The following is a 26,131-nucleotide window of genomic DNA, read 5'->3' as shown; positions in this document are numbered from 1 at the left end:
ACCAGAGGAAGGCCTGGAATGTATTAAATGTCTATCTAGTACAGTTGTAAGAAGAAAGAAAGAAAGAAAAACAGAGCAAAGAGAGAAAGGAAAAGAGGAAGGAGGTAAGGGAGAGGAGTGGGGGGAGAGAGAGACAGAGACAGAGAGAAACAGAGAGAGAGAGAGAGAGGATGGCAGGTGAACAACATATTAAAATAAGTGTATTACTTAAATTCAGTTTTCTATACTCAAAGGTTTGTAGAGCTGGAAAGGACCTTAAACATCTTGCATAGCCCAGTGATTCCTTTTTGAGATTCCCTGGAAGAATAATAATGGTCCATTATTTTCATTATTTCAAAAAGCTTATTTAAAGTTTACCCATTACAGTGTATCACATCCCAACTAAAATATCAGTTTTCTTTGCTTAGCACTATAACACAGTGATATATTGGTTGCCTCATGGTGATTAGAAGTGCTGATTACCAGGTGACATGATTGGTTTTTTAAAATGAGCATCCATTTCTTACTGTGAAAGTGATTTAGTTTATATGTAAGACAGAAGTTTTCCAAAAAATAGTTTCTTAGGGAAATGTAATGAAAGGAGCATTTCACGGTGACAGATTTAGAAACTACTAATTCAGTCCAAACTTTTTTATGATAAATGAGGAAATTAAGGCAAATCACCCACAATTTTATTCCTAGTTTCAGCATAGCCAGTATTGAACCAAGAACTAATTGCAAAACAGTGTTCTTTCTAATCTGTGAAGTGGTGTTAAAAATGATTGTAAATAATCATATTTTGCAAAAAGCAAAAGTATAGATGTAGTCACATTATAATTAATCTTTAATTGCTATAGATCACTTCACTAGGCCAACTCAAGAAAATGTACTGTATATAATTTGTATGTACTATTTTAGGATCACAAAATAATATTTTAAGTATCTCATTCTCTCTTTTCTATATTGCAAACCTCAGTTTATGTTATTGACTGACTGGCATACTATTTTTTAATTCTAATTTGTTTCAAGGCACATCATGTGAAATTTCATCTTAAATGAACTTTAGAAGTTATTCGTCTGAATATAAAAGTATTCTCTCTACCAGGAAAGCCAGAAACTGCACAGATTCAGTGACATTTTATAGCAGAAATCATCTTTCTGAAAGGAAAATACAAGTTTTCAGAGCATATTTTGAATGTAATTACACATAAAGATAGATTCGAGCTGACTTTTTGCAGTAGACTCTGTAAGTGACTGTATGACATGACTGTGGGCACTGAGAACCCCCAACATCTGCCCCAATTCTATGCAGCCTTCTAGCTAGTGACTGAATTCTGTAACACAAATTTCATCCTCTAATGAAAGACTTTGTTTGATCTTGTGAAATATATTTTTACTTCAACAGAGAATTCCACCTACTATTTTGAAAAACTGGATGAAGTAGGTCCTCATAGGTGAGGCACTGGAAAATAGAAAAATGACAACAAAGGGAAATGAACAAAGACATATAAGACTTGTGGGTTAAAAATGCAAATATTTTATAATTTTAAATTTTGTTTTAGAGATGACCCCACGGTTACCACATTTTGGAATTACTAGAAGTTTACTATTTTTAATCTTAAGAATGCTTTTGGGCTTCCCTGGTGGCGCAGTGGTTGAGAGTCCGCCTGCCGATGCAGGGGACACGGGTTCGTGCCCCGGTCCGGGAAGATCCCACATGCCGCGGAGCGTCTAGGCCCGTGAGCCATAGCTGCTGAGCCTGCGCATCCGGAGCCTGTGCTCCGCAATGGGAGAGGCCACAACAGTGAGAGGCCCGCATACCACACACACACACAAAAAAAAAGAATGCTTTTTATGTTTTCCATCAGTGGAAAGATAATCTATACTATCATAATAATACTTTCTTTCAAGAAACACATTTGGTTCTGAGAAGGGATGAGAGAAATGTGGTGCTGATTAGAGTGAGTAGAATAAAGGGACTGTTTCTGTTGGATTCATACAAAGTTCAAATATCATCTCATGCTTTGTACCGTATCTGCTGTACCATATTCTTACAATATGCCCTCTACCTATATTTTCATCTTAAATTCTAGTAGTTTTCTGCTTGCAGTCTGTTTTACCCATACTAATGACCATTAATTCCTAGAAGCTAACAAAATCTGTCTTGTCTCATGACCTTTATTCATAGAGCACACTCTGTCTGGACCATCTCTTTCCTTTGTCTTCACCTTGGAAATTCCTATTCATGTTTCTGCTTTCAATATAAAATATTTCCTCCAGAAGCTTCTCTTTATTAAGTCATCCCCAAGGTCAAATTAGTGCTACTATTATGTATTCCTATAAAATTCTGCATTTCACATATTGTGTCAATTAACCATGGCTTGTAAAAGCCACCGCAAGTCTTAGAGGCTTAAAACAGCAATACTTTACTATTTCTCACAATTCTCTTGGTTTGCAGGATGTTTCTGGGCTCACATGTATAGCTGCATTAGCTGCTGGGTTTACTGGACTGCAAGGTCCACTGTGGCCTCACTCATTGAAGTGCCTCAGTATTCTCAACTGGAGCACTTCAGTTCTCCTTCATGTGCCTCTCATTTTCTAGTAGGCTAGACATAGTTCCTTGTATGGTACTCTCAGGGAAACATTCCAAGATAGCCAAGGTGGAAGCTATAAGGACTGTAACTGAGAGACAAGAATTTACACAATATCACTTCTGACTTACTCTGTTGGTCATAGTAAAGCAGGAGGACTACTTAGATCCAAGGGCATAGGGAAATAGTTTGTACCTCTTGATGGAAAGATTTGCAAAGAATGTGTGGCCACATTTAATCTAACACACCAATATAGTGCAGTCATATTTTATTGTTTTTTCTTGTTTGTCTATTTTTTTACTTTTATTTTAATTAAAATTTACTTTTTTTTTAAACATCTTTATTGGAGTATAATTGCTTTACACTGTTGTGTTAGTTGCTGCTGTATAACAAAGTGAATCAGCTATATGTATACATGTATCCCCATATCCCCTCCCTCTTGCATCTCCCTCCCACCCTCCCTATCCCACCCCTCTAGGTGGTCACAAAGCACCAAGCTGATCTACCTGAGCTATGTGGCTGCCTCCCACTAGCTATCTAATTTACATTTGGTAGTGTATATATGTCAGTGCCACTCTCTCACTTCATCCCAGCTTACCCTTCCCCCTCCCCCTGTCCTCAAGTCCATTCTCTACATCTGCATCTGTGTAGTTATTCCTGTCCTGCCCTTAAGTTCATCAGACCTATTTTTTTTTTCAGATTCCATATATATGGGTTAGCATACGGTATTTGTTGTTTCTTTGGTTTTTATTGGAGTATAATTGCTTCACAATGGTGTGCTAGTTTCTGTTCTATAACAAAGTGAATCAGCTATACATACACATATATTCCCATATCTCCTCCCTCTTGCATCTCCCTCCCACCCTCCCTATCCCACCCTCTAGGTGGTCACAAAGCACAGAGCTGATCTCCCTGTGCTATGCAGCTTCTTATGGTATTTGTTTTTCTCTTTCTGACTTAACTTCACTTTGTATGACAGACTTTTATGTTTACATTATCTCTCTCACTCATCATTGTATCCTAGCATTGAACAATGGCTAGCTAGCAGTTTAATATAGATGTGTTCATTGAATAAAAGTTAGTGACCCTATTGCTATTATTTTAATTTTTATTCCTTAAATGTGAATTCAAATATATAAATTTTACTCTCAAAATGTAATATTGTCTCAAAGGAAAATACATATTACTTCATAGAAATATAGAGCACGAGAGACCGTGGAACATAGTTATAGAGAAATAAAGTGAAATTCCCAAGTTCTGACTGAATAGGAAGCAGTATGTCACCAAGATTAAGAATACAAGCTAGGGAATCTGACAGTCTGAATAAAAGTGCCAGATGTATCAAGTCTTTTATTTTTATTTCCCACTCTTTCATTTTATTAAGGTTTTAGCTCAAATGTCACTTTGTGTTTCACTACTAGCTGTTATATTAATCTGTCCATTCTTCATCTCTTCCACTTGAATGTAATCTTTCTTAGGAAACGTACTGTCTGTACTACTCACCTCTGAATTATTCAGTGCCTGACGGACATAAAGTGGGCACTCAATATATTCTTGTTAGATGAATAACTGAATGAATGAATGAATGAATGAATGAATGACTTGAGACAATAAACACTTGAGTGAATACATGAGTGAATGCCCTTAATCAAGTTATTTATCCTGGACTATATTAATTTTAATTGTATTTGCTGCATATGATTTTTGAAGGCTAAATGGAAAATGTCATAGAACTTGCATAAAGTAAGTGATCCATAATTGTTAGAAGCTATGATTATTAGAACTTGGAATCAGTGAGGAATAGTTGCTTAGGACTAATTGATTCCTGGGTCTTTAGGGCAAAAGGTCTCGTAGTAAAGTATCTACTTTCCATAAATAATAAAATTTATGTGAAGCTAAGAAAAACTATTTCTCCTATGAAATTTTCTGAAGATTAGAGAAGTCCTTGTAGGTAAAAGTGAGGAACCAGAAATTTACAGAATTTTTTGTTCTTGCAGAGAGGAAAAAAAAAAAGTGATCCAATTTAGTAACATGGTAAGAAGGCTTAGGGATGGTAATACAAGTCTTATAACTATTAAGCAGCAAATAATTTTCAAAGATAAGTGAAATTAGATTACTTAGAACTGTTATGAGAGGAAAAACTATAATAGTTAAAGGAGGAAATAGTAAGAACACAGAGGCATCATGTGAAGCTGAAACGGAATTATTAAAAAACAAGACAGGCTGTTGGGGTGTGTATGTACTTTTGCTGTATTTGCAAGTGAAACAGGCATGAAATTTAATCCACAGACTTGCATGAGCAAGAAATGTCACTTTCTTCTTTTAAATTCAGATAAATTTGAGAGACCTTATTGTCCCTGACAGGAGAATTCTATCCAGGTCATTATGTGTGAGGGTAGAAAAAACATTGGCACCTTCTTCTTCCCTTGAGTTGCAGAAGAATCCAGGTGGCATTTGCAGTGCTTGGACAGTGGCACCCTCTCATCATTGTCCAAGCCCAAATTTCCCATGAAATCAGGTGATCCTGTGCTTCCCATGACAAGCCTGAGTAGAAAATCTTAGCCAAAGGTGAGAGTCCAGATTCCTGGACTCTTCCACTCCCTGAGATGCAGTAGGGAGGTTGTGTATGTCATCTTCAGTGCCTCTCCTTGGCCCCCAACCTCTACCCAAATCATTGATTCCCTCCTGTCACTTGATAATCCCCACAAGAATTCTAGACTGTTAGGAAACAAAAGCTATGGAGAGATCTTAGAGCAAAGTTCTCTTTTAGTCCTGCAGAGCCATCCTTCCCTGAGGCAAGGGAGTTGCAAGAGAGACCTGGTAGAAGTCAGACGTGTGTTGGGGAAGGAGGGGGAATAAATACAAGGAAGACAAAACAAATAAATAGGGCTTCCCTGGTGGCGCAGTGCTTGAGAGTCCGCCTGCCGATGCAGGGGACACGGGTTTGTGCCCCGGTCTGGGGAAGATCCCACATGCGCTGGGCCCGTGAGCCATGACCGCTGAGCCATGACCGCTGAGCCTGCGCGTCCAGAGCCTGTGCTCCGCAAGGGGAGAGGCCACAACAGTGAGAGGCCGGCGTACCGCAAAAATAAATAAATAAATAACATATATGTTGTGTTTACACACGATTTTGTATTGGGGAGGCTAAGTAGAGATGTACTGATTTTTAGGAGTTAAGACTGTGGTTTTGGGATTACACAGTTTGGGTCCAGTCCTAGCTTTTTAATTTACTAGCAAAGTGAGTTAGTGTATGTTTTGAAACTACTCTGAGCTTTAATATCCTCAGCTCATAGGTACTTAGGACTGTGTCTGTAACACAGTAAATGTTCAGTAAATGTTGAGTCCTCTTTATAACGTTTATTTAAATAGTCTGTTATCTAGTCATTTAAAGTAACCATTAGAATGACCAACATATTTATGTTGTTTTAATCACCTGTATTCAGAAATTTGGGGAGATTAGATGCCATTCCACAGGTGAAAAGCCAAGTCTCCACCTTCCTTATAAAAGTTAAAAGTATATGTGAGAAAAATGATTTGATAATCATATTATTGCCTGTAATTGGAATATACCAAAATCATCTGGGTAGATATAAAACTTTTAGGTATTTTAAACCACTTTAATGATTAAGAAAACTTCCTTTTCTTTAATTAATATTTTTCATCCGAAAGTCAGTCAATTAAACTGTATGTGATCTTAATCAAATAGAATACTCTTACTCATTAGGCTTGTATAGGCTTCACACCTTTGTTTTATTGATGGTATTAAAAGACAGTCTTTTTACTTAGAATCTTGAAATAAAATGTAGTCTTTGCAAGAAAGGAACTGGACAGAATAATTACATGAAGAAATATGAAGATTTACCTTTCAATGTGGAAATACATATTTTAAATACCCCAACATATAATTGTATATAATACCCCAATATATAACATATATTTGCCTATCCAGTTAATAGTAACCTTTAATGGTACACTCAGGGTTCTTACCATTTCCAAAGGTTTTGAAAAAACTTTCCTTCAACATGCTACTTTTTTAAGCCAAGATTGGTATTTTTTTTTTCAAGAAAATCACTCCTGCTACTACTTAATTAGCTGTTACAGGATAAAAAGTGTTTTACAGAGTGTTGATGCAGGAAAATAAGACTTCCTTTGGCTTGAGTTTCTTATTAGGCTGCTTTACTTCAGCATATTTATGCAGATATTCACCAGTTGCTCAGCAACCTTTCCACAATAAATACCGTAATAGTCTTTCTTCCAGAATGTCAGCCCTTTCCTGTCTGCCCACACCTCCATAACACCCACCTGTTAATAATGAACCTAGTTCTTTCAAATCATATAACAGCCACATGGGATCAGATATCAACCTATGATAAGTGCCTCAGCAAGTAGTGTTCAGTGATCTTACTGCAAGCTTCACACTCCTCGTCAAAACGTATATTTCTCAAACTGCCCCTATTATTTCTTTTGAGGAGAAGAAAACTTTACAATAAACTAATTCAAACTAAACAGTTGAGCAATCACTCTAATATGTGTGTTCTCTCAACCAAAAAAGCACTTGTCTGATAAGAGAACAATTATGAGATAGCAATGCCTAATCCTAAAGAGCATCCTTTTTTTAAGTAGCATCTGGCTACACAGAAATAGCTCTTTGGTTCCCTTTAAATCATATCACATATATAAAACCAGCATTAGGTATACTTTATACTTTAGGTATTAAAAAAAAAGAAGAACACTTGTAATTAGTAAGAAAATGACAACCCCCCTGCCCTCCCCGAACTAGAAGGCCATTATAGAAGGAAATAGAGGATAAACATGGATACACTGAGATAGTCAAAGTAAGCAGGCCTCAGGGACATGATGAGCTAGGTCAGGATAAAGCCTTCTTTTATTTTTTCTTTCAACCATGGTATGTATAAAGGGTAACTCTACCAGTTCCTTTCCCTTACTTCTTTCCCTTCTCCTTCACAATACCAAATATCATCATTATAAAATATTTTTTTGAGGGAAAAAGGTGCTGGAGAATGGAAGAAAAGGGAAACACTACCCTCATTTGAGAAAACACAAATGAAAGAGTGATTTATTTGTTCTTAGATGTCCCTTTGTCTTTTCATTACTTATGTTCTAGCACATGCAATATTAATTGCAGTTATATTATAATTATGGTTTTATATTGTTTAAATACATCTGAACAGGTCCAATTTCTTTCTTATTTGTATCCTTAAAGTACATTTAACACTCAATAACTATTAATTAAACATAAAATGAAATGTTTATATTTTTGAAAAATAAGAGAGAAGTACATTTATCCACATTCATTCTTCCCTCATATATGTATGAAACATTCAAGGGGAAGTGAGAGATATACATGTATAAGACATGAGTTCTACTTTCAAAATGTCATTAATACATATCAGTTATTGCAGGCAGCAATGTTCTGAAAGTGAAGGAGTTCCTTATATTACACTTTGGAATAAAAGATATGTGGTATCCCTTTTTGCTAACAATGCCTTTAAATCTTCCATGAGAACTGGCAGCTATTCCACAAGATTTTGTGTGGAAGGAAATTCAACAAGTGTGTGTTAAGTTACATTTTGTTTGTTTTGGGGAAACCCAGAATGTGTCCTTCTAGTTTTGCTAAGAGGTAAGAGCTGCTACAAGAAAGAGGTCTCAAAATGCAGGATTCTAGGAGATGGTTTTAGAAAAGTGTGAAGGGACATTCTATCCTTTTATTCTTATGAAATATGACAATGATTTTGTGAATCTTACTTCAAAGCTAGGTGTTCAAGTTTTATTGTCAGTATTGTGACTTTATGGATTAACATTATGCTTAATTACACAAAAAAGCCTTCAGTTTGCATTTTGTGAATATTTATTCTTGTGAGTGGTGTGTGTGTTTGTGAGTGTGTTTTTTTATTAAAATAAAAAAAAGACACCTTGGACCTATCACTATACATTGTTGAGACTTCCAAAAATATATGAAAAGGAGTGATAAGATGCTGACGCTTCGTTTTGCAACTTCACTTTAATCAACTAGGTGAAGCAAGAAATGGCTCTTTGAGAGAGAAAATCTTCAAGACTCATACAGCCCTCTACTTATATTTTCCCTCGCATGAGCTTACTATATTTTTAGTACTAAGAAATCAGATGTCTCTTCTCTCACATTCTGTGACAAACTGTGAGGATATTTAGTGTAACATTCATAGATTTATACTATATAACATATAGTATATAACATATATAACCTATGTTATATGACAAGTATATGTATTTACCATATATACACATATACATATATATGTGTGTGTGCACATATACACACACGCACACACACGTAGTTTTGTTGTGGTAGACCAGCAGAGTACTCTGTATGCTTTCTAAAACTTGGTATTTTCTATGTTTCATTTAGATAAAGATACTTATGGTTGTTTGGCATGTGGGTTTATCAAAATTGCAAACAATTCAGAATAATGGAGTTTTTATCTTGTATATAAACAACTTGGCATTAGCACATATTTTGTTGAATATTTGTTTTATAATCATTTATTTACTCATAGTAAGTGTGGATTTGGTAAATGTATCACTAAATCTTGCTATCATCAGTTTCAGCTTAGATTGCAAATATTTATTCATTTAAGATCACTTGCATCTGATAAACAATAACAAGTCCACTTGCAAAAGTTAATATTGGTGTCCCTATTTAATGCTTAAAAATTTAGATATAAATATATAATATAAATGTAAATATATATCAATATGTCAGTGAATTCAGAAAGACAATTTTTATTTAAACTCAGTTATATTTTTAAATTAATGTGTACCTAATTTAATTAATTCATGATCATAGAAAATCTGTTACTTGAATTAGTGAGATCAACTTCTTTCACATTTCTTTGTATCAGAAATCTGGATTTAGGGGACAGCATTTTTGCATTGTCATGTCATATTTTAATGGCTGAATGGTTTCTTTCGTAGAGGTGCATCTTATAATTAAGAATATATTTAATGAGATGTTTTAAGATCATAGTCTTATTTAGTTTCAAAATAAATGCAGCATTTTCATTTAAAATCAAAACTTTATAAGGCCAACATATACCTGCTCTTTAAAACTAAATTAGAAACTAATTTTTTCAGGATTTGTCCATTTATTTTCCTAGTCAGAGAGACAATTTTATATTAGGTAATGACTAATCAAAGGTAGATTATTTATATTTTTCCTACAATTTAAAGGCTACTTTCTATTTGTTTACTCATCTCTTCTATAAATTGAATATTCATAGTACACCCACCTCCACCAGATTATACTATTAAATACTATACAGATTTTAGAATACTGGAATTTATTATATTTAAAATGCAAAATACTTATTTTTCCAACTACAGTATGCTTCCTAACTGTAACATGTAACATGTATCAAAGCAGTGGCTTTGTTTTACATCACCCCCTCATATTTTAATTAGTTTCCAAGAGTCCTCATTTATTGACACTTTCCCGTAAGTTTCATGTAATATTAAATGAAAGAAGAAATATAACATACAAATTAAAATACATATGCTAAAATTTATAGAATATCTAAATGTGACTCATATAGAATTGCTGCATTAGTTGTATTTATATTTTATTTTGATGTTATTTTGTATATTTTTTCTTTTGCATGTTTTCATGTTAAATATGTTTATTGCATTTTTCTTCATTATATATCATTATGCCACAAAGTTATTCAATTAGGATTATTTTGTTATTTAAGCTTTTATTCAAATGTTTCATTTGAAATGCTAAAATCAATGGAACAGAATATATGTCTTATATAAAATAACATGCAAATATAAATATCTAAAAGCTACTTCTATAGATACGCAGTTATCTTTAACATGTACTTGTATAGCTGTATGCACTTTGGGACATCCACTCATATCTCTAGCAAAATATTCTGTTATTTACGTCTGTGATGAGTTAGACAATAATTACAAAGCAATATAGCATAATTAAAAAAAAATCTGTAAGACTAAAATTTTAATCAAAATGAAATTCAGGGCTTCCCTGGTGGCGCAGTGGTTGAGAGTCTGCCAGCCGATGCAGGGGACAGGGGTTCGTGCCCCGGTCCGGGAAGATCCCACATGCCGCGGAGCGGCTCGGCCCATGAGCCATAGCCACAGAGCCTGTGCGTCCAGAGCCTGTGGTCCGCAACGGGAGAGGCCACAACAGTGAGAGGCCCGCGTATGGCAAAAAAAAAAAAAAAAAAAAAAAAAAAAAAAAAAATTCAAATTCAATTTTTTGAGTTTTTATTTAAGATACATTCTATGTGTTTATAAATCGCTTTACATGAATTATGCTTATTACCTTGCAGATTGTTGAAATAAGAAAGCCTTCAAAAATATAATTTTTAATATGTACGTAATAAAATCCAAATTTAGTTATATAATTTAATTGTACTATTATATAATTTTGCCAATTTACATGTGTAACACATGTCATTTTCCATTATCATAATTCCAAGAGGACATATAGTTATGATTTATAGAAGCATGCTTATATGTGTAAATCATTTCATTTTATTTTTGTTATATTTGGAAATGTTTTTTATTTAAATATTAATAAAATTATATTTTAGATGTATTTATATTTTAAACATCAAATATATAATATATCTCTAGCAAGTTAATTGACAGGGTAATCTAATTGTGATAAACTACATCTTGTATACATGGTTTTATTTCTAATGAAGAATGGGTTTTTTGAATGTACATTTTATTCCTAAATTTGGGTTGTATGTCTTGTAACATGCATTTAATACTGTGCTATTAAAGATAATGCTTACATAATTGTGTAGCATACTTAAAATATTTTAAAAGAAAGTTAAGTTATAGTTTAATATTGAATTAGATATATTATATATTTAATATTGAATTGTTGCTATATATAATCCAAGCCTTTTTCCAGCATTGGCAATTTCCTCATAAAACAGTTATGTATGCAAAAATGTTGAGTATTTTGAAACTGTTAAATGATGCATTTTGACAATTTAAAAATCTGTTTCACACACTGCCAATTTAAAATGGTACCAAAATTAGTATTCTAAATTGGTCTACATTTTAAATAAAATGATTATACAGTATATAATATAATTGTATAGTGATGGATGATTCTATTGCCTTATAAAGGAAATCAATGTTTTTTATAGTTCCACTACATATATATGTATATATAAGTGCCTAACTAAATTTAGATGCACTTCTATTTCCTGCCATTATGAGATATATCTACTTTTTACTCTACAGAAATTTGAACATTCTAAATAAATCCATTTTACACTAACATTGTAAACTATCATGGTTTGGCAATGTTGACACAAATCTTCAAGTAACTATTACTTATGCATTTAAATCTTCAGATTCCACACTTTTTCAGTGATGTTTTTGAAAGTTCAAAACAAAACCATCAATTTTTCCTTTCTTTGGAATTATTCTTCATTTCATTATACTGTTTGACCTGTGATTTACCATGTTAAAGATTATGGTCATGTTTCATTCATGAAATTTATTCTCTTTATTATTATTATTAACAATAATAATTAGAATTATTAAATTCATTCATTCTTTTATTCTTTCTTTTGAGGGATATTTCTTGAGCATCTACTATGTACTGGGTACTGTCCTAGATACTTGAGATTCAGCAATGAATGGAATTTAAAAAAATCTCAGCCTTCAGGGACCTTACACTATAGTAAGGGGAGGAAAAATTATGAACACAAAATATAAGTAAAATATAAGAACTGGTTAGTAAAATATCTGGTTGAAATATATAGCTAGTTATACTATGATTATTAAATAGATTTTTTTAATGCTTTATTCAAATATTACACCCTGTTCTGCATTCAGGTTAAGAGAATAATACTGAATATTCACTACCAATAGCCAGAGTAGAACTCTATTACTGAAGATTTTAAGATTGGGAGTGCTAGCAAGTCCTGAATCTAAACGCTACTAAAGATCAGTTCTAACTCACAAATTTGTTTAAGAACTGTATTTATCCTCTGGGGTCTTCAAAAAACGGGTGTTTGAAATTAGTCTTTAGAGCTTAAAGATTAGTTATAGAAGCAACCTGGACACATTCCTAAGAATTACCCCAGATTCATTTACCCAAATACAAGAGATTATTTAGGATTAATTGTAATGACCTTCAGTGATGAAATATAATAAATAGCTATTCAATTTCATTCCTTGCTAAAGGTAGAAACACTGAGATTTGAGAGAGTACAAATTCCATTATTTTTTATACTTCTAGATTGCATTTAGCAACATATGTTTACAGTTAAATGCTTTCCTTTTTTAAACTAAACCTGAAAGCCTGGAAATTATGATAAAGTCAGAACAGTTCTAAAGTATTAGTTTTTATCCTGATTTCATACTTCCTTTCAAAAAGAAAGGTGCAATTAAACTTCCCAGAATAACATGGACCAGGTACTGTTTTTATAGTAATGAGCATATGAACATCAAAATGTCTGATTTACCATGAGGTCAGTTACTGAATGTTAGTAATGCATGTGTAGTTATTGCTTAATCATGTGACTAAAGAAAACCCTTACCAAATATTAGCTTAGTAAATATTACTGGTCAATTTGCATAACCAACATGCATTTAATAGATTTTAATATTCACAAAGTAACTTGGATGAATATTCAATAGCAACTTTTTCTGATTAATGCTTTACAGTATATTAAAAGTCTTTAAAATAATCTGATAATCGTCATACCTCATTTATCCCTGCCTGCCACAAAGTACAATCATTTAATTTTTTGAATTTGTAAATCAAATTAAAATGATATGAAAACACAGGCTGGAAGAATTAGTAATAGACATGTGCTCTTTTGCTTGCTTGTGAATGACAGGGGTTCATGTTTGACTTCTTTTTTGAGTTTAAAGCAGGAACCCGAATTACTAGTCCTACTAAGCATCTGCCTACGGGGTGGGGGGAGGGGAAGGAGGCAGAACATGCTCAAACCACATTACGTGATATAGCTGTTTTTTCTCTCGCAAAATGAATAAAATATCCCCATGTATTTTTGTCCAAAATATCTAAATATACATTGTGGACAGAATTTTGAAATGCAGTTTATTGAGAAAGCAAGTATGTAAAAACATATACCACTCATTGGCTTTAAAAAAATACTCAGAAGTTTTCTAACCAGGACATGATAATTATTCCTAATTAGTAGCTGTTCCTCCAAAATTCAATATTTTTTTCTTGTTAAGCATTTTAGCTGTCAAGAACCTTCTAAGTATATCTTCATTCCGTTTCATGCTTCTATTATAAAGTTATATCTTTTTTCCTTAAGTGAGAATTACGTACTACCAAGCACAATCTCTGAAAAAGTTTAAGTGAAAGAAAAAAGAAAATCCTAATTTGGTACCTTTAAAACAATTTTAAAATTATAGTGAAACTTTAATAAGGTTAAGAATGTGGAGAGTTACTGTGACATGCTTATGAGATATTTGGAAACTTTCAACCTTTCTTTAAAGCTAGTTTTGTATGAATAAAATTTCCATGCTAATAGTTAATTTTCAGTCATTTCTAAATAAAACAATTTGTTTAATTTTAACTAGTTGAACATTGGTTAATCTCAAGTTTTACTTTAAAACTCTGAAAAATATTACCCAACTTCCAAAACAACCTGGTAAATTCTAAAGTATGTATAGCTCACGACATTGAATATTTTATCATGTTGACTGCTTTCTGGCAAATTAGGTTAAGATAGGCATTTATATAGAGTAGTTTTTCAGAGCTTCATTTTTTAAAATCATTTTGTTTTCAGTTTGGCTTTGATTTTTAAATTCTCCTTTCTTCACTTGTTTGTATTAAAATAGAAAAATTTGATATTTTTCCCAGAAATCATGAAATGATATGGCACAGACTATTCAAAGCATACTTCTGAGAAAAGTGTGGTTACATAGTTACCCATTCTGTCAAAACTTGTCACTTGCCAGGCATTTGTTGCTAAAAAATCATCTGTAGATAAATAATGAATAAGATTGATTCAGGGCCATGTAAAGGGTTTACTGTTTCACCTTTTTCTCCCTAATGTGTTACAATTAAAATGTGGTATATTTGTGTATAATATCCATTCATAGGTTGATTGATATAGACCAAACATCAGATCTGGTTACTTCACATTTTAGTGGTGTGTTTGTGTTTTGCCTTTTCATGTTTGATAATACTTAAGGTGATAGAGGGAATATAATTTATTAAACATATCAGAAAAAAAATAAACAACATTTAAAAGAAAAAGTTAGCATTTAGTGCTACTGTGTCCCACAGGTTCTTCTCCATTGACCCACACTACCTCCACTGGTGAGTTAGAGGAGCATAACAGGACTACCACTGGTGCTATTGCTGTTGCTAGCACATCTGCAGATGTTACTGTATCCAGTGTTACAGCTGTCACCATCCATAGACTTTCTGAGGAACAGCGAGTGCAAGTAAAGAATATCAGAAATTCAGGTCTGGACCCCAACACATCCAAGGACGGGCTCTCTCCTCATCAAGCAGATACACAAAGTACAAGGAGAAGACCAAGAAATGCTGAACAGATAGAAAGAACTAAAGAGCTTGCAGTTGTTACTCATAGAGGTATTGGATGTTATTTTACTTGTGCCCATTTAGTTACAGCCAAAGCTATATTTTGGTAATGATTCTAATAAGAGAATGAGCTGAAACAGAGCCAAGATGTAGGAAGTGAAAGAAAGAGTTCAAAGTAGCTGAAAAATATAGACAGTAACAGTCAGAACCTGAATAATTTGAAAGTACAAAAATTAGAAAAAAAAACAAATCAAAATGCAATGCAAATGTTGTAAGGAGGAGGGAGTAAAAATAGAAAGAAAATAATGCATAAAAGATAGTAAAAATAAGTACTAAATCCCCGTTGCTTATTACATACCGCTTATGGTATTGAGATAACATGAAAATAAAAAAGCCATTTTTCTATTAATAAGTGCACATATTTACTGATTGATTATTTATCCCATGTAGTAATTTTCCTATTTGCATGAAACTTTTGTTACACAAGTGTTAATTTATTATTGAGAAAATAGATAATTTGATTGGGAAAAATGAAAACATTATGTCTGGTGATTATTTTATATAGCTTATTCTACTGTTTCTGAATTACCTATTGCCTGACCCATATGATTGTACTGAGAACAGATTTCTCATTTTGAAAAGGTAACAGGTATTCATTGATATTATGACTCCAAATTTAATATTGCTTAACTTCCTACTTTAATTTTTAGAGATAAAAATACCACAGAGCCAAATCATATATTGGTAATTTTCTAATCAATTAATATAAGCCTATCTTTTACAAAATTAGGAAGTGTAGCAAGTTTCTGTTTCTTGGTAGCAGGTTTCATTGAACAGTTTAGTAAAAAATTAGTGTAGTGTCAAAAACTAACAAATATATATTGATATATGCATCAGTGGAAATATTAATTAATTGCATATTAATATTTGGAGGAGAACAAAATACTCCAGCTTTATTTCCAACTCATAATCATATATTCTCCAAAATGGCTATGGTTTATGTAATATGGTTATACATGGTTTAACATGATATAAGTAATAGAAAACCATTCAAATGCTTAGTACACACTAAGGAGAAAAATCAAGACATTTTTACATAAATTGATTGAAAATCATACAGAAATATCTCAGGAACTCATTTCCACCAGAATTCATACTGAAAGTACTTACTTTGATTCTCTTTAATAAGAAGCGTTCTAAAATGAATTCTTGGGAATTCCCTGGTGGTCCAGTGGTTAGGGCTCTGTGCTTCCACTGCAGGGGTCATGGGTTCAATCCCTGGTCAGGGAACTGAGATCCTGCAAGCCGTGCGGCATGGCCAAAAAAAATTTAAAAATGAATTCTTAGCATGTGACAGTCTCCTTTAAAGGATTAAAATGATATCATCTTGGTTCTCTATTCACTCTCCTACCATGAATATTTCCTCCCATGTGAATATAGGGATCATTATCAAATTTATGAGTTGCTTAATCAAGTAGATTTTCTCATTACTCGGAAACAAAAAATGTGTAAATATTAATGAAATATCGATTAAGGAAAAAGCCCTTCAATTTAGTATTTTCACTCTCTTCAGAAATTTGCATGAGCTAATTAACATTAACAAACTTTCCTGTATTCATTCTATTACCCACTGAAAAAGAGGCAGGTAATTTTTGGACATAAACTTATTATTTATCAACTAATAATACAAATGCCACTTCAGCCAAAGTTTGCCATCAAGTGATTTGAGAAACTCTGATGCTACAAATTAAATATTTTATAGAACTTGAATAAATAATTCAGATTGAAAAGGGAATAAGTAGTTGTCAATTTTTAGATTAAATAATGTGATTTGAAAATTAATCTAAAATTTGAAGTACATTCAGCTAAATTTCAATTAAGCATCAAGATTACATCCTTGGTAAATTCCAAATCAGTGCTCGAATTTTCTCAAATGTTGTCATAATCTCCCAGTGCTGTTTTACAACATTCAAAACATTTAGACCTGTTTCACGTATATTCTTTCTAAAATAGTGTTTATGGATATGATAGTCATTCAATGCTGCCATCTACCTTGGTCATAAATATTTTTAATCATTGATGTTTAAATTATATTTACAGAAAACATGTTGAATGTTATATTCATCATTTTTTAGAGACAAATTATTATACTTTCATCAAATCTTTATTTTAATTAAAATTGGTCCTTCTCACTCTTCTTCAGTAACCTGCTACTTCAGTGATTTTAGTTGGCTCATTACCTATTATATTTGACACACAAACTATTAACATTTGGGGCAAAAAAATTGTCAATGTTAGAAGTAAAGGAAACCTGTTATATCTATTATGCTTTTTAAAAACCTCAATATACAGCTATATTTTCAGACATAAAACAGTCCTCAAAGACTTAACTCTAAGCAGGACCAAATTTCTAAATTAGGATTGGCTGACATGAAAACAGTATTCTTAAGAATAATTTCAGTTCAGCCAGCGTGTCTGAAATGCCCACTGAGCTCTGTTCTGTGCAAAATAAGGATGAATATTACATGGCCCCTTCTTTCCAGAGAGTGAGATAGAGTGGAGAACATAGAGAAATCCATCCTGGTGGGACAAGGAAGATTTTGTAAAGCTCATGGCTGAGCAGAGCACTAAAGGAGCTACAGGATGCATGTAGGCAGTGAGTCCTTTAATTGACATTTTAGATGAGTCAGTAAAAATAATACAGAACTAACTTGCTTAATTTTGCTAGATATTTTATAGAAAAAATAATTCTTGTTCGTCTATTCCATTCTGCACAATGTAGTCAGAATTACCTTTTAAAAATGAAAATCTAATCACTTCACTCCACTGCTTTAAAGCTTCCACTGTTTTTCCAGTGACCTTGGGAAAAAAAGCCGAGACTTGATGATGACCCATGGGAACCTCTATGATCTAGCTTTTTGCCTATATCTCCAAATTCATCTCTCTCACAGTCATTCTTTATTTTTTTGGCCAAAAAGAATTTCTTTTAGTTTGTCAAACATACCATGTTCTTTTCTACCTCAAGCCACTCCCATAAGATATTCCTTCTTCCTTTCAACCAGATCATTCTAATTCTCTTTCCAAGATTTAGCTTAAATTGTTGTAACTAGCGACTTTAAGTTCTGTAAGGTAAGGAGTGGATGGGTCTTGTTCATGCTGCATTCCCAGTGCCTAGAACAGCCTCTGACCCATAGACATATTTAGATAATATTTAGTAAACTGATGAATAAATGTTTACAGTTTCACCAGCTAGAGTATTCACTCAAATGACTTAAAGGCTTAACATTATATTCTTCAATATAATCAAATATCCATGTCTTTCAGTATTAAAGATAACTATTTTGTTACAGTTATAAAAACCAGTGTTTTTAATTACTTTGAAAGGCAAAAGTATTCTCATGTACTTACAATAAAATATTGCTTTTTTATTATATTACCACTTCAAAATTCACAAAATAAAACTAGATATAAATGCCTTGCTTACGCCCTTTACACATTTATAAAATCAAAGAAAATTTATAAATGAACACAAGCAAACTATAGATTCAATAAATTTCATATGAATAAATATTAATGTAATACAATGGATATTATTTTACTGAAATTAATTACCATCTAAAGCATATATACGATAGAGATTGTGATAGCATATGTTTCTTTTTATGTCTACAAGTGTGTACAGTTTTGTACTGTGATAATTTGGCATTTTTCATCATGTTTCTCTATTCACACTGCAATTAAACTTTCACTTTTATGATGTCTTTTGATCATTACTAATTCCTTATTTGTCTATTCTCAATAACTTGAGGTAAAGTGCTTACAGTTTACACTATTACCACTATGAAAACAAAGAAAACAAAGACACTGAAATTGCTCATAGTATTTGGTACTTGTGAGTGTGTAGATTCAAAAATCTGTGTATTAATTTATGATTAATTAAATCTTAAATCACTAGTTAATTATAAAAGCTGCACAATTAATAAATAATTTGAAAAAAAACTTGGAATATTTATCAAAGACATTCTCAATCCCAAGAGCGTACTGTTCCAATTAATTTTTCCTATAGTACTATAGTTAAAACATCAGTAATTCAACTTAAGTTATCCTCCTAAAATTTTTTTTTCACTTTCTACTTGTTCTCAGTAAAAGAAAACCCTTTATGGTTTTCTCCATTTAAAAAGATTCTTTAACGTTGAAATATAAACAAGTAAAAGAGAAAAATACTGATAAATAATGTTGACTTAGCTCTTCTTTAAAAACAGTGTATTAACACTACAGTTTCCTTTATTAGTGCCCAAAAGACTTCAAAATGAAAATTCAGCTTTATTGACTGGATTTTAGTCCACTTTTGTCACCTGCTATGTGTGAGACTCTTTGCAGGTCACGTGAACTATTAGGGTTGAATTTCACTATCAGTAAAATAGTATCATAGTATTACATTAGGGTTATAGTGAGGATTAAACACAGTATTAGGTGCAAATGCCAAAAAATTTCAAGTATTTTCTCCCAATGGAAAGGAAAAACCAAATTATGAACAAAGCAGGCTGTGCTATGATGTAGTCTATATAACTTAAAAAAAAAAGAGTAATTACAAGCTTATTATGAGAAATACTGCCATAGCCGTTGTTTCGAAATGTTATTGAAGAAAGGAGAGGGACTGACTACCTATAAGTATAGAAGTCAAGGAAGGCTGCACAGAGGATATTTGTACAAATTCTTGAGAGATGAACAAAAGTTTCAAACTAGTAAATTGTGTTTTTATTGCTAAGATGTATAAAGAATGATTTGAGTAGTTAGTGCTGAATAGAAATATGATGAACCTATACCGAAGTAAATAAAGTGTTCAACTTTGCTTAAAGGAATATTTACAGTCATATAAATAAACCTAAAAACAATTGATATTTTTAGCTTATTGATTATACAGATGTTTAAAATTAGATAACATAATATCTAATGATATTTTAAATTTTATCAGAATAGTTTGTCGCTTTATGATTTCTTTTTGAAATTATTTAATATTTACTTAAAATACCTTTTTCAGCAATCTCTAAACCCCATAGTTTATTATTATAGCCCTAAGAGATTTCAATTCAGAGTTGACTTAAAATAGCAGGATATATGTAATATTATTACAAACTTATAAGTAAAGAGTCCTGAATTTCTAGGATTATATTTTTTTAAATAGATGGTCACTTTCAGATCATCTACTACAACAGCATTATTTTTATACAGGAAATTGTGGTCTGGAAGAGGCCATATGAAAACCCAGTCTTCATATTGCTAAATTAGTATTCATTCATCCTTCCATTTACTCATGGTTCAAAAGGGCCTAATGCAAATCCTTTTATTAGGCGATATTAAGGTTAAAGTAATATAGATGAAAACCATAGTTGGGTTTTCTTCCTCAAGAGGTTTATACTATTATATTAAGAGGTTATACTATTAAAAAAATAGTCATTAAAATGTGCTTTACTCTAGGTAAGTTTTTTAAACACTGTTTTTCTTATATATTGTGGTGGAATGGTATTTCTTTTTTTTCAATATGTAGACAAGTTCTGTCAGCTGTTAATGAGCAGCCATGATAGTTGCTATTTTCATGTAAAAATGAATATATTCTTCTGGCAAAGTTCCCAAATACAATTATAATAATTATAAGCTCTCTTTTATTGTTCTTCTTAGCAGAAATTTAGATGACTATATCATCTTGTGGAGTCAAATATGTGTCATAAGCATTTATAGCCATTGCCGCTACTTGTTTTGACATAGTGTAGTCAATTCTTCCATAGTATATTTAATAGCTAATGATCATATTAATAGGATCAAGCAGGGTTTTAGCTTAGTTTATAAAGTAACATGAAATTATGTTTAACTGAAATTGAATATGATGTAAAGCCCCCCCATAATGGCAGCATAAAAGAAAATCTATTTTAATTTATCAGTTTGCAAGTAGAACTTTTTATTATTTTCAGCTTTTAAGGTAAGAGTAGTTAATTCAGCATAAATTATTCATTTTAGGTCAGCAATTTTAATTCAGACAAAAGCAGGAATTTTAAAAAATTTTATCTTAAGCAATAGTTTTTCAAGTAAGCTCATCTGAACTTTTAGATTGCCCAACAAAAAAGGGAAAATGATACACTATCAGACTTACATCTACACTAAATTTCCAGTTTATTTCAGAAGTCAGTATTTCAGAAGTGAAATGTAAAAATTTTGTTTAAAACACTGGACCATAATATGACAAAAACTCTCTTGTGTGGAAGTAGCAGTTCTTGGGTGCCTAGTATGTGCCTTTCACTAATAGGCTATTTGGCCACATGTAACTATATATTTTAAATCTTTTCAACAGTTTGCAAGCAACTAGTACTGTTTTCAAAATTTTAATACTTTATAGAGTATAAATTTGTAAATTGAAACAATTTTTATTAATCTTCATAAGCAATATCACAGTGAGGAAGTTAGTTTATGGGTGGTTACTTAAGGCTTTGTGGATACAGATATATGTCCATCAGGTATCAGGATTTATTGAACATATTATCTCTGTGCTTAAACATATGATAAATTCAAAAGAAATATAAGATATGATCTCCATTTTCAAAGGAAAATTTGTAGAGATAAGATAATAGAGAAAAATTATTGGTCAATTCTAAGAGAAAGAATTGCTACAGCAAGATATGTGAGTGAGGATGAGTTATAGCTGTCTTTAAACATGTGATGTAATATGTTATATGTAGGAGAGACCAAACCTGTTCTGCCATAGGTTTTAGAACTTAGTGTATGAAACCACAGGAAGGTACAAAATATATCATAGAGAAGACGTTTCTAACATTGAATTTTGTTCAAATATAGACTGTGTGCTTCAGAAAACAGTAAATTCCTAAATCACTTATTGAATACCTTATTAGGTATTCAAGCATAGCTTGATGGAAAAATTGGGTATTTAGAAAGCATTAAACATCAAAGAGTGTTGAAATTATATGACTGTCACTGTCCCTTATAATCCAAAGTGTCTATGAATCTATCCAGAGATCTTGTATATTCATTAATGTATTTATCATCATCATCAATTTAAACATCTCTTGATGTTTGAATTGACATGGGCTTATCTTTATGGTTATCTCATTGTAAAGCTAGTGTTAAAACAACCATAGAAGTGGCTGACACTACCATCGAGAAAGTTAGATTGTCATTCTCCTTATTCCAGTAAGTGGAAACTCAGACACATAAACATTTTTCACAGGACCATTGCCACACATTTGCCTTAAATTCCCAAACTCTCCATTTGAGGATCTAACTCTAGATTGCCTTTTAGGTAGTGTCCAAAACTACAGAGTTATTTTCTTCAAGACTTTCCTTCCTCCCTTCCTCCCTTCCTTCCTTCCCTCTGTCCCTCCATTCCCTCTCCTTCCCTTCCCTCCCCTCCCCTCTCCTCCCCTCCTCTTCCTTTCTCTCCCCTCCCCTCTCCTCCCTCCTTTCTTCCTTTCCTTTCTTTTCTTTGTTTTTTTCTGTCTCTAGTTTTCCTTTTCTTTCATTGTTTCTTTTCTCCTTTTTATTTCTCCTTCCCTTCCTCCTTTCCTTCTTTTTATCCATCCATCCTTCCTTCCTTCCTTCCTCTCCTTCTCTTCCTTACTTCTTTCCTTCCTATTGCAGTCTTTGTTTCTTTTTTCAATAAAAGTTCACCGACTACTTGCATGTCATATTTTCTTCTAGTTCCTTATTATTATAACATTGAACAAAATGAACCCTGCTTTTTGAGTTTATATTCAAATAGAAAAAGACAAGCAAATAAACGAATAATTACCTGATGGTAGCTGAGATGTCAGAGAAAACAGCTAGCTAGAAAGAGCTTGAGTTTTTCTTGCAAAAAAGAAAGCCTGAGGTGCCTGGAGTTCAGTGGACAACAAAGAAAGTGGAGATCAGGTGGGAAACCGGTAGGAACTAGACCATATAGGCTCTGAGGCCTAGGTAAATAGTTTTATTTTAATGTAAAAGAGACAGGAAGCCATTGGTAGGTAGACTCTATATTATCTAATGTAACTTTTTATAAGACATCATTTTAGCAAGAAATTACATAAGAAATTTTAAGTAGGTAGGAACAGGCAGACAAATTAGTAATGTATACGGAGGTGCAATTAATGGTTGATAGAGATTTTAGAGTCTAAGTCTTAGACTATGCCTCTCAGACTATTCTTCTCAAACTTCAGTGTAAAAACAATCACCTTGCAGTCTTACTCAAATGCAGGTTGTGACTTAATGGGATTGGGATGAGATCTGAGATTCTGCATTTCTAACAGACTGCAGGTTCTGCTGATATACTGAATAGCAAAAATTTACATGAGTATTATTAAATGGAGAGAGAGTAGTACATACCAAACAGTACCTGATCTCCGTCTACTCTCCATGAGATCTTGTTCTCCACTAGAAGAATCACAATGTTGATAAACTATCTCAGATAATGTAGTAAAAGCTAAACTTTAATTCTGTAAGAATGACTCTAATGGTAGGAAATTAATGAGTGGAAAGGATATTTTAGGGCAGATGGATTTTCCGGATCAACCTTAATGACAGTAATTAATTCTGTCAACCCTTAGGAATGACTGAGCAGATTACATTAGTTATGATTTTACTGGAAAAAAATCAATGAATGTATGAATAAATGATAAAAGCATTCCCAAGTCAAATTTTAACTCATTTATTACTTTTAATTTTTACCCTAAATCTACACCTTAAATTATTTTTTAAAGTGTGTTATCGAATAACAGAAAAGACAAGGTTTTACTTTCCCTTTATTTACCATCTTTCAAATCTTTGAAAGTCTGATAGACAGGAGCAAAACATAATGAAAATAAGGATAAAAAATTGATTGCCAAATCAAAAATTTTCATGATTGAATAAATAAGCATTATCTTCTCTTTTATATAAATGATGAAATTGCACTTGCCTGCTTGAATTTCCATGTCCTTCTTTATGAGAGTAACTGATGTATTGATTTTCATGCATGTTTAGCATAATAACAGAATAGAAAATTTATGACATTTTAAATTTTAATTACATATGATTTTTGTAAGATACTTTCATTTATTAAATTAACTCTTAGCCTTTTATGTAAGAACTTTGACATTGTTAAAGTAAATACACATTTAACAGATAGGGAACTGTTAACCTTTAGGTGGGTGTACTACATATAAATATTGACTGTTGCGTTCTTTATCAATATCTTGTCCTTTTTTGTTGTTTTTTTCAGTTATCTTGACTTTTTTCCTAATCATATTATTTTGTGGAAAATTGTGTTAATGTTGATATTTGTAACAATTTAAAAATCCATGTCCAGAAATGTGTCAATTTATGATTTAAATACATAATTATTTATTGAATATCATCTTCATATTTCATTTTCACATTTCATCACATTTGTGAAATTGTGAAAACATTCATAACAGTAAATATGTTTTTATGTTTCTAATTCTTTTACATTTTATTGAATAAGTTATTTTGAGGGAGAAAGAAGAGAAAAAATAATATGATAGTATTTACTCGGTAACAGATTTATGCAATCTTAAAAGGTATTGGATAAAAATACTCCAAATGCTTGAGGATCTTTATGACAATAGCAAGCAGTGAAAATTATTTTTTTCACAAATGACATATCTGCAAATAATCATTTTAACAGTTTTATTCAGTGCTACTCCTTAAGGCATGCTTTTGAGTTATTCCTTTACAGAGATTTTAACAACTTCTGATGACCCAGTGTTTTTGTTTTCCTTTAAGTAAATCTTAGGAAGCATATATCTTTTAGCATTAACTGCAGCCATCATCTTGTAACAGTGATCTTATTTCATAAATTGTATTTTTTTCAGATCTTCAACCCCATTGTTATGCCCACCAATAATCATTAAACAGACATTTTGATAGCTTATTCTTTATATTATCATATTATTTCTCATTTTTTATAGAATGAGCAAACAAGGGGAAATAATAATACGTAGAGCTTAAAAGGGGAGTCTTAACTTTAAAGGACAGAGATGACAATGGTTTTATGAGTAACTGATTTCCCCAAATGGTTATCAGAGCTAATTATTTTGCCTGTGAATGAGATGATCACAATGTGAGCTTTGTGACTTTTAATATCTTTTTCCTTGTTAAAATATTTTGAAGGGGCTAGACTTCCTATTTGTGCTCAAAGCTGGTGCCAAAGTGGACTCCTCTGCCTTTTGGAGTATGAAGAAATGGTCCTATATTAGAGACATTTTTATCTTGTTCGCAATTATTTCAGGGTATTTTCACCCACTTTTGCAACAAGCTGCTTCCCTTGCATGTAGTTTTCTAGAGCATATGGCTACCCTGCTGTGCACAGAGTGAAATCACATAATTAAGCTTTACAATTTTAGGAAGAGAAGAACCTTCATATATGGCAGAACAGCATGGTGTTAAGTTTGGGTCGATCATATGGTATATTTTTCTCTTCATATGTAATCATCATTTGTATTCTAAATCATGGACTATTGTTTTTTAGTGTTGATGCTTGATTGTTTGTTGTTTAAAATAGTCTTCAAATGGCATTTCTTCATAATACCAAATGGGATTAAAGTGTGAGAAATTTCTAAATTGATTTTATCCAGAGTCCAGAGAAGTTAGAAAATTTTCATTTAGTCGGCTTACATCCGTAGGAGGGTGTTGGTGGGGGGTGGCAGTGATCATCAACTCTCCTGAACTTTACCATTAGAAAGGAATGCAGCCAAAGTTGATTTACTAAAAAGACTGTATGGTAATTTGAGTTTCATCTAGCAGTTGGCTTTTGCTACACCTTTTTATTCATCTGTTTATACTTTTAAGATAAGGCATTAAGAAGCTTCACAACATTTGATTATGTCTGGCACTATCAGTTAACAATTAATGTTATTCAGTATTAAATTCAGTTAATGAAGCTGGTTCTGCTCCATACGAAAGTAAACCATGCTTAAAATCAGATATTACTGACTACTTAAATTAT

The 26,131-nt window shown here is 32.2% G+C and overlaps 1 protein-coding gene across 3 annotated transcripts in view; it reads left to right on the top strand.

Annotated features, from left to right (window-relative positions):
* CSMD3 (CUB and Sushi multiple domains 3) overlaps positions 1-26,131 on the top strand; it is a gene marked incomplete at its 5' end in the record, with an annotated part of 1,086,230 nt that overhangs the window by 402,379 nt on the left and 657,720 nt on the right. Inside the window, one exon of one of the 3 annotated variants that reach the window (XM_079722284.1) lies at positions 14,884-15,195. The exons of the other annotated variants lie outside the window; for them this stretch is intronic. Within the exon in view, the coding sequence (XP_079578410.1) occupies positions 14,884-15,195 (312 nt within the window). The remainder of the gene's footprint in view (positions 1-14,883; positions 15,196-26,131) is intronic. 3 annotated transcript variants of the gene reach the window in all.

This window comes from Hyperoodon ampullatus, assembly GCF_949752795.1.
Source record: "Hyperoodon ampullatus genome assembly, chromosome: 17".
In the NCBI taxonomy this organism is placed as follows: Eukaryota; Metazoa; Chordata; class Mammalia; order Artiodactyla; family Ziphiidae; genus Hyperoodon; species Hyperoodon ampullatus.
Note: the sequence above shows the minus strand (reverse complement) of the source record. Positions and strands in the feature narration are given on the sequence as shown.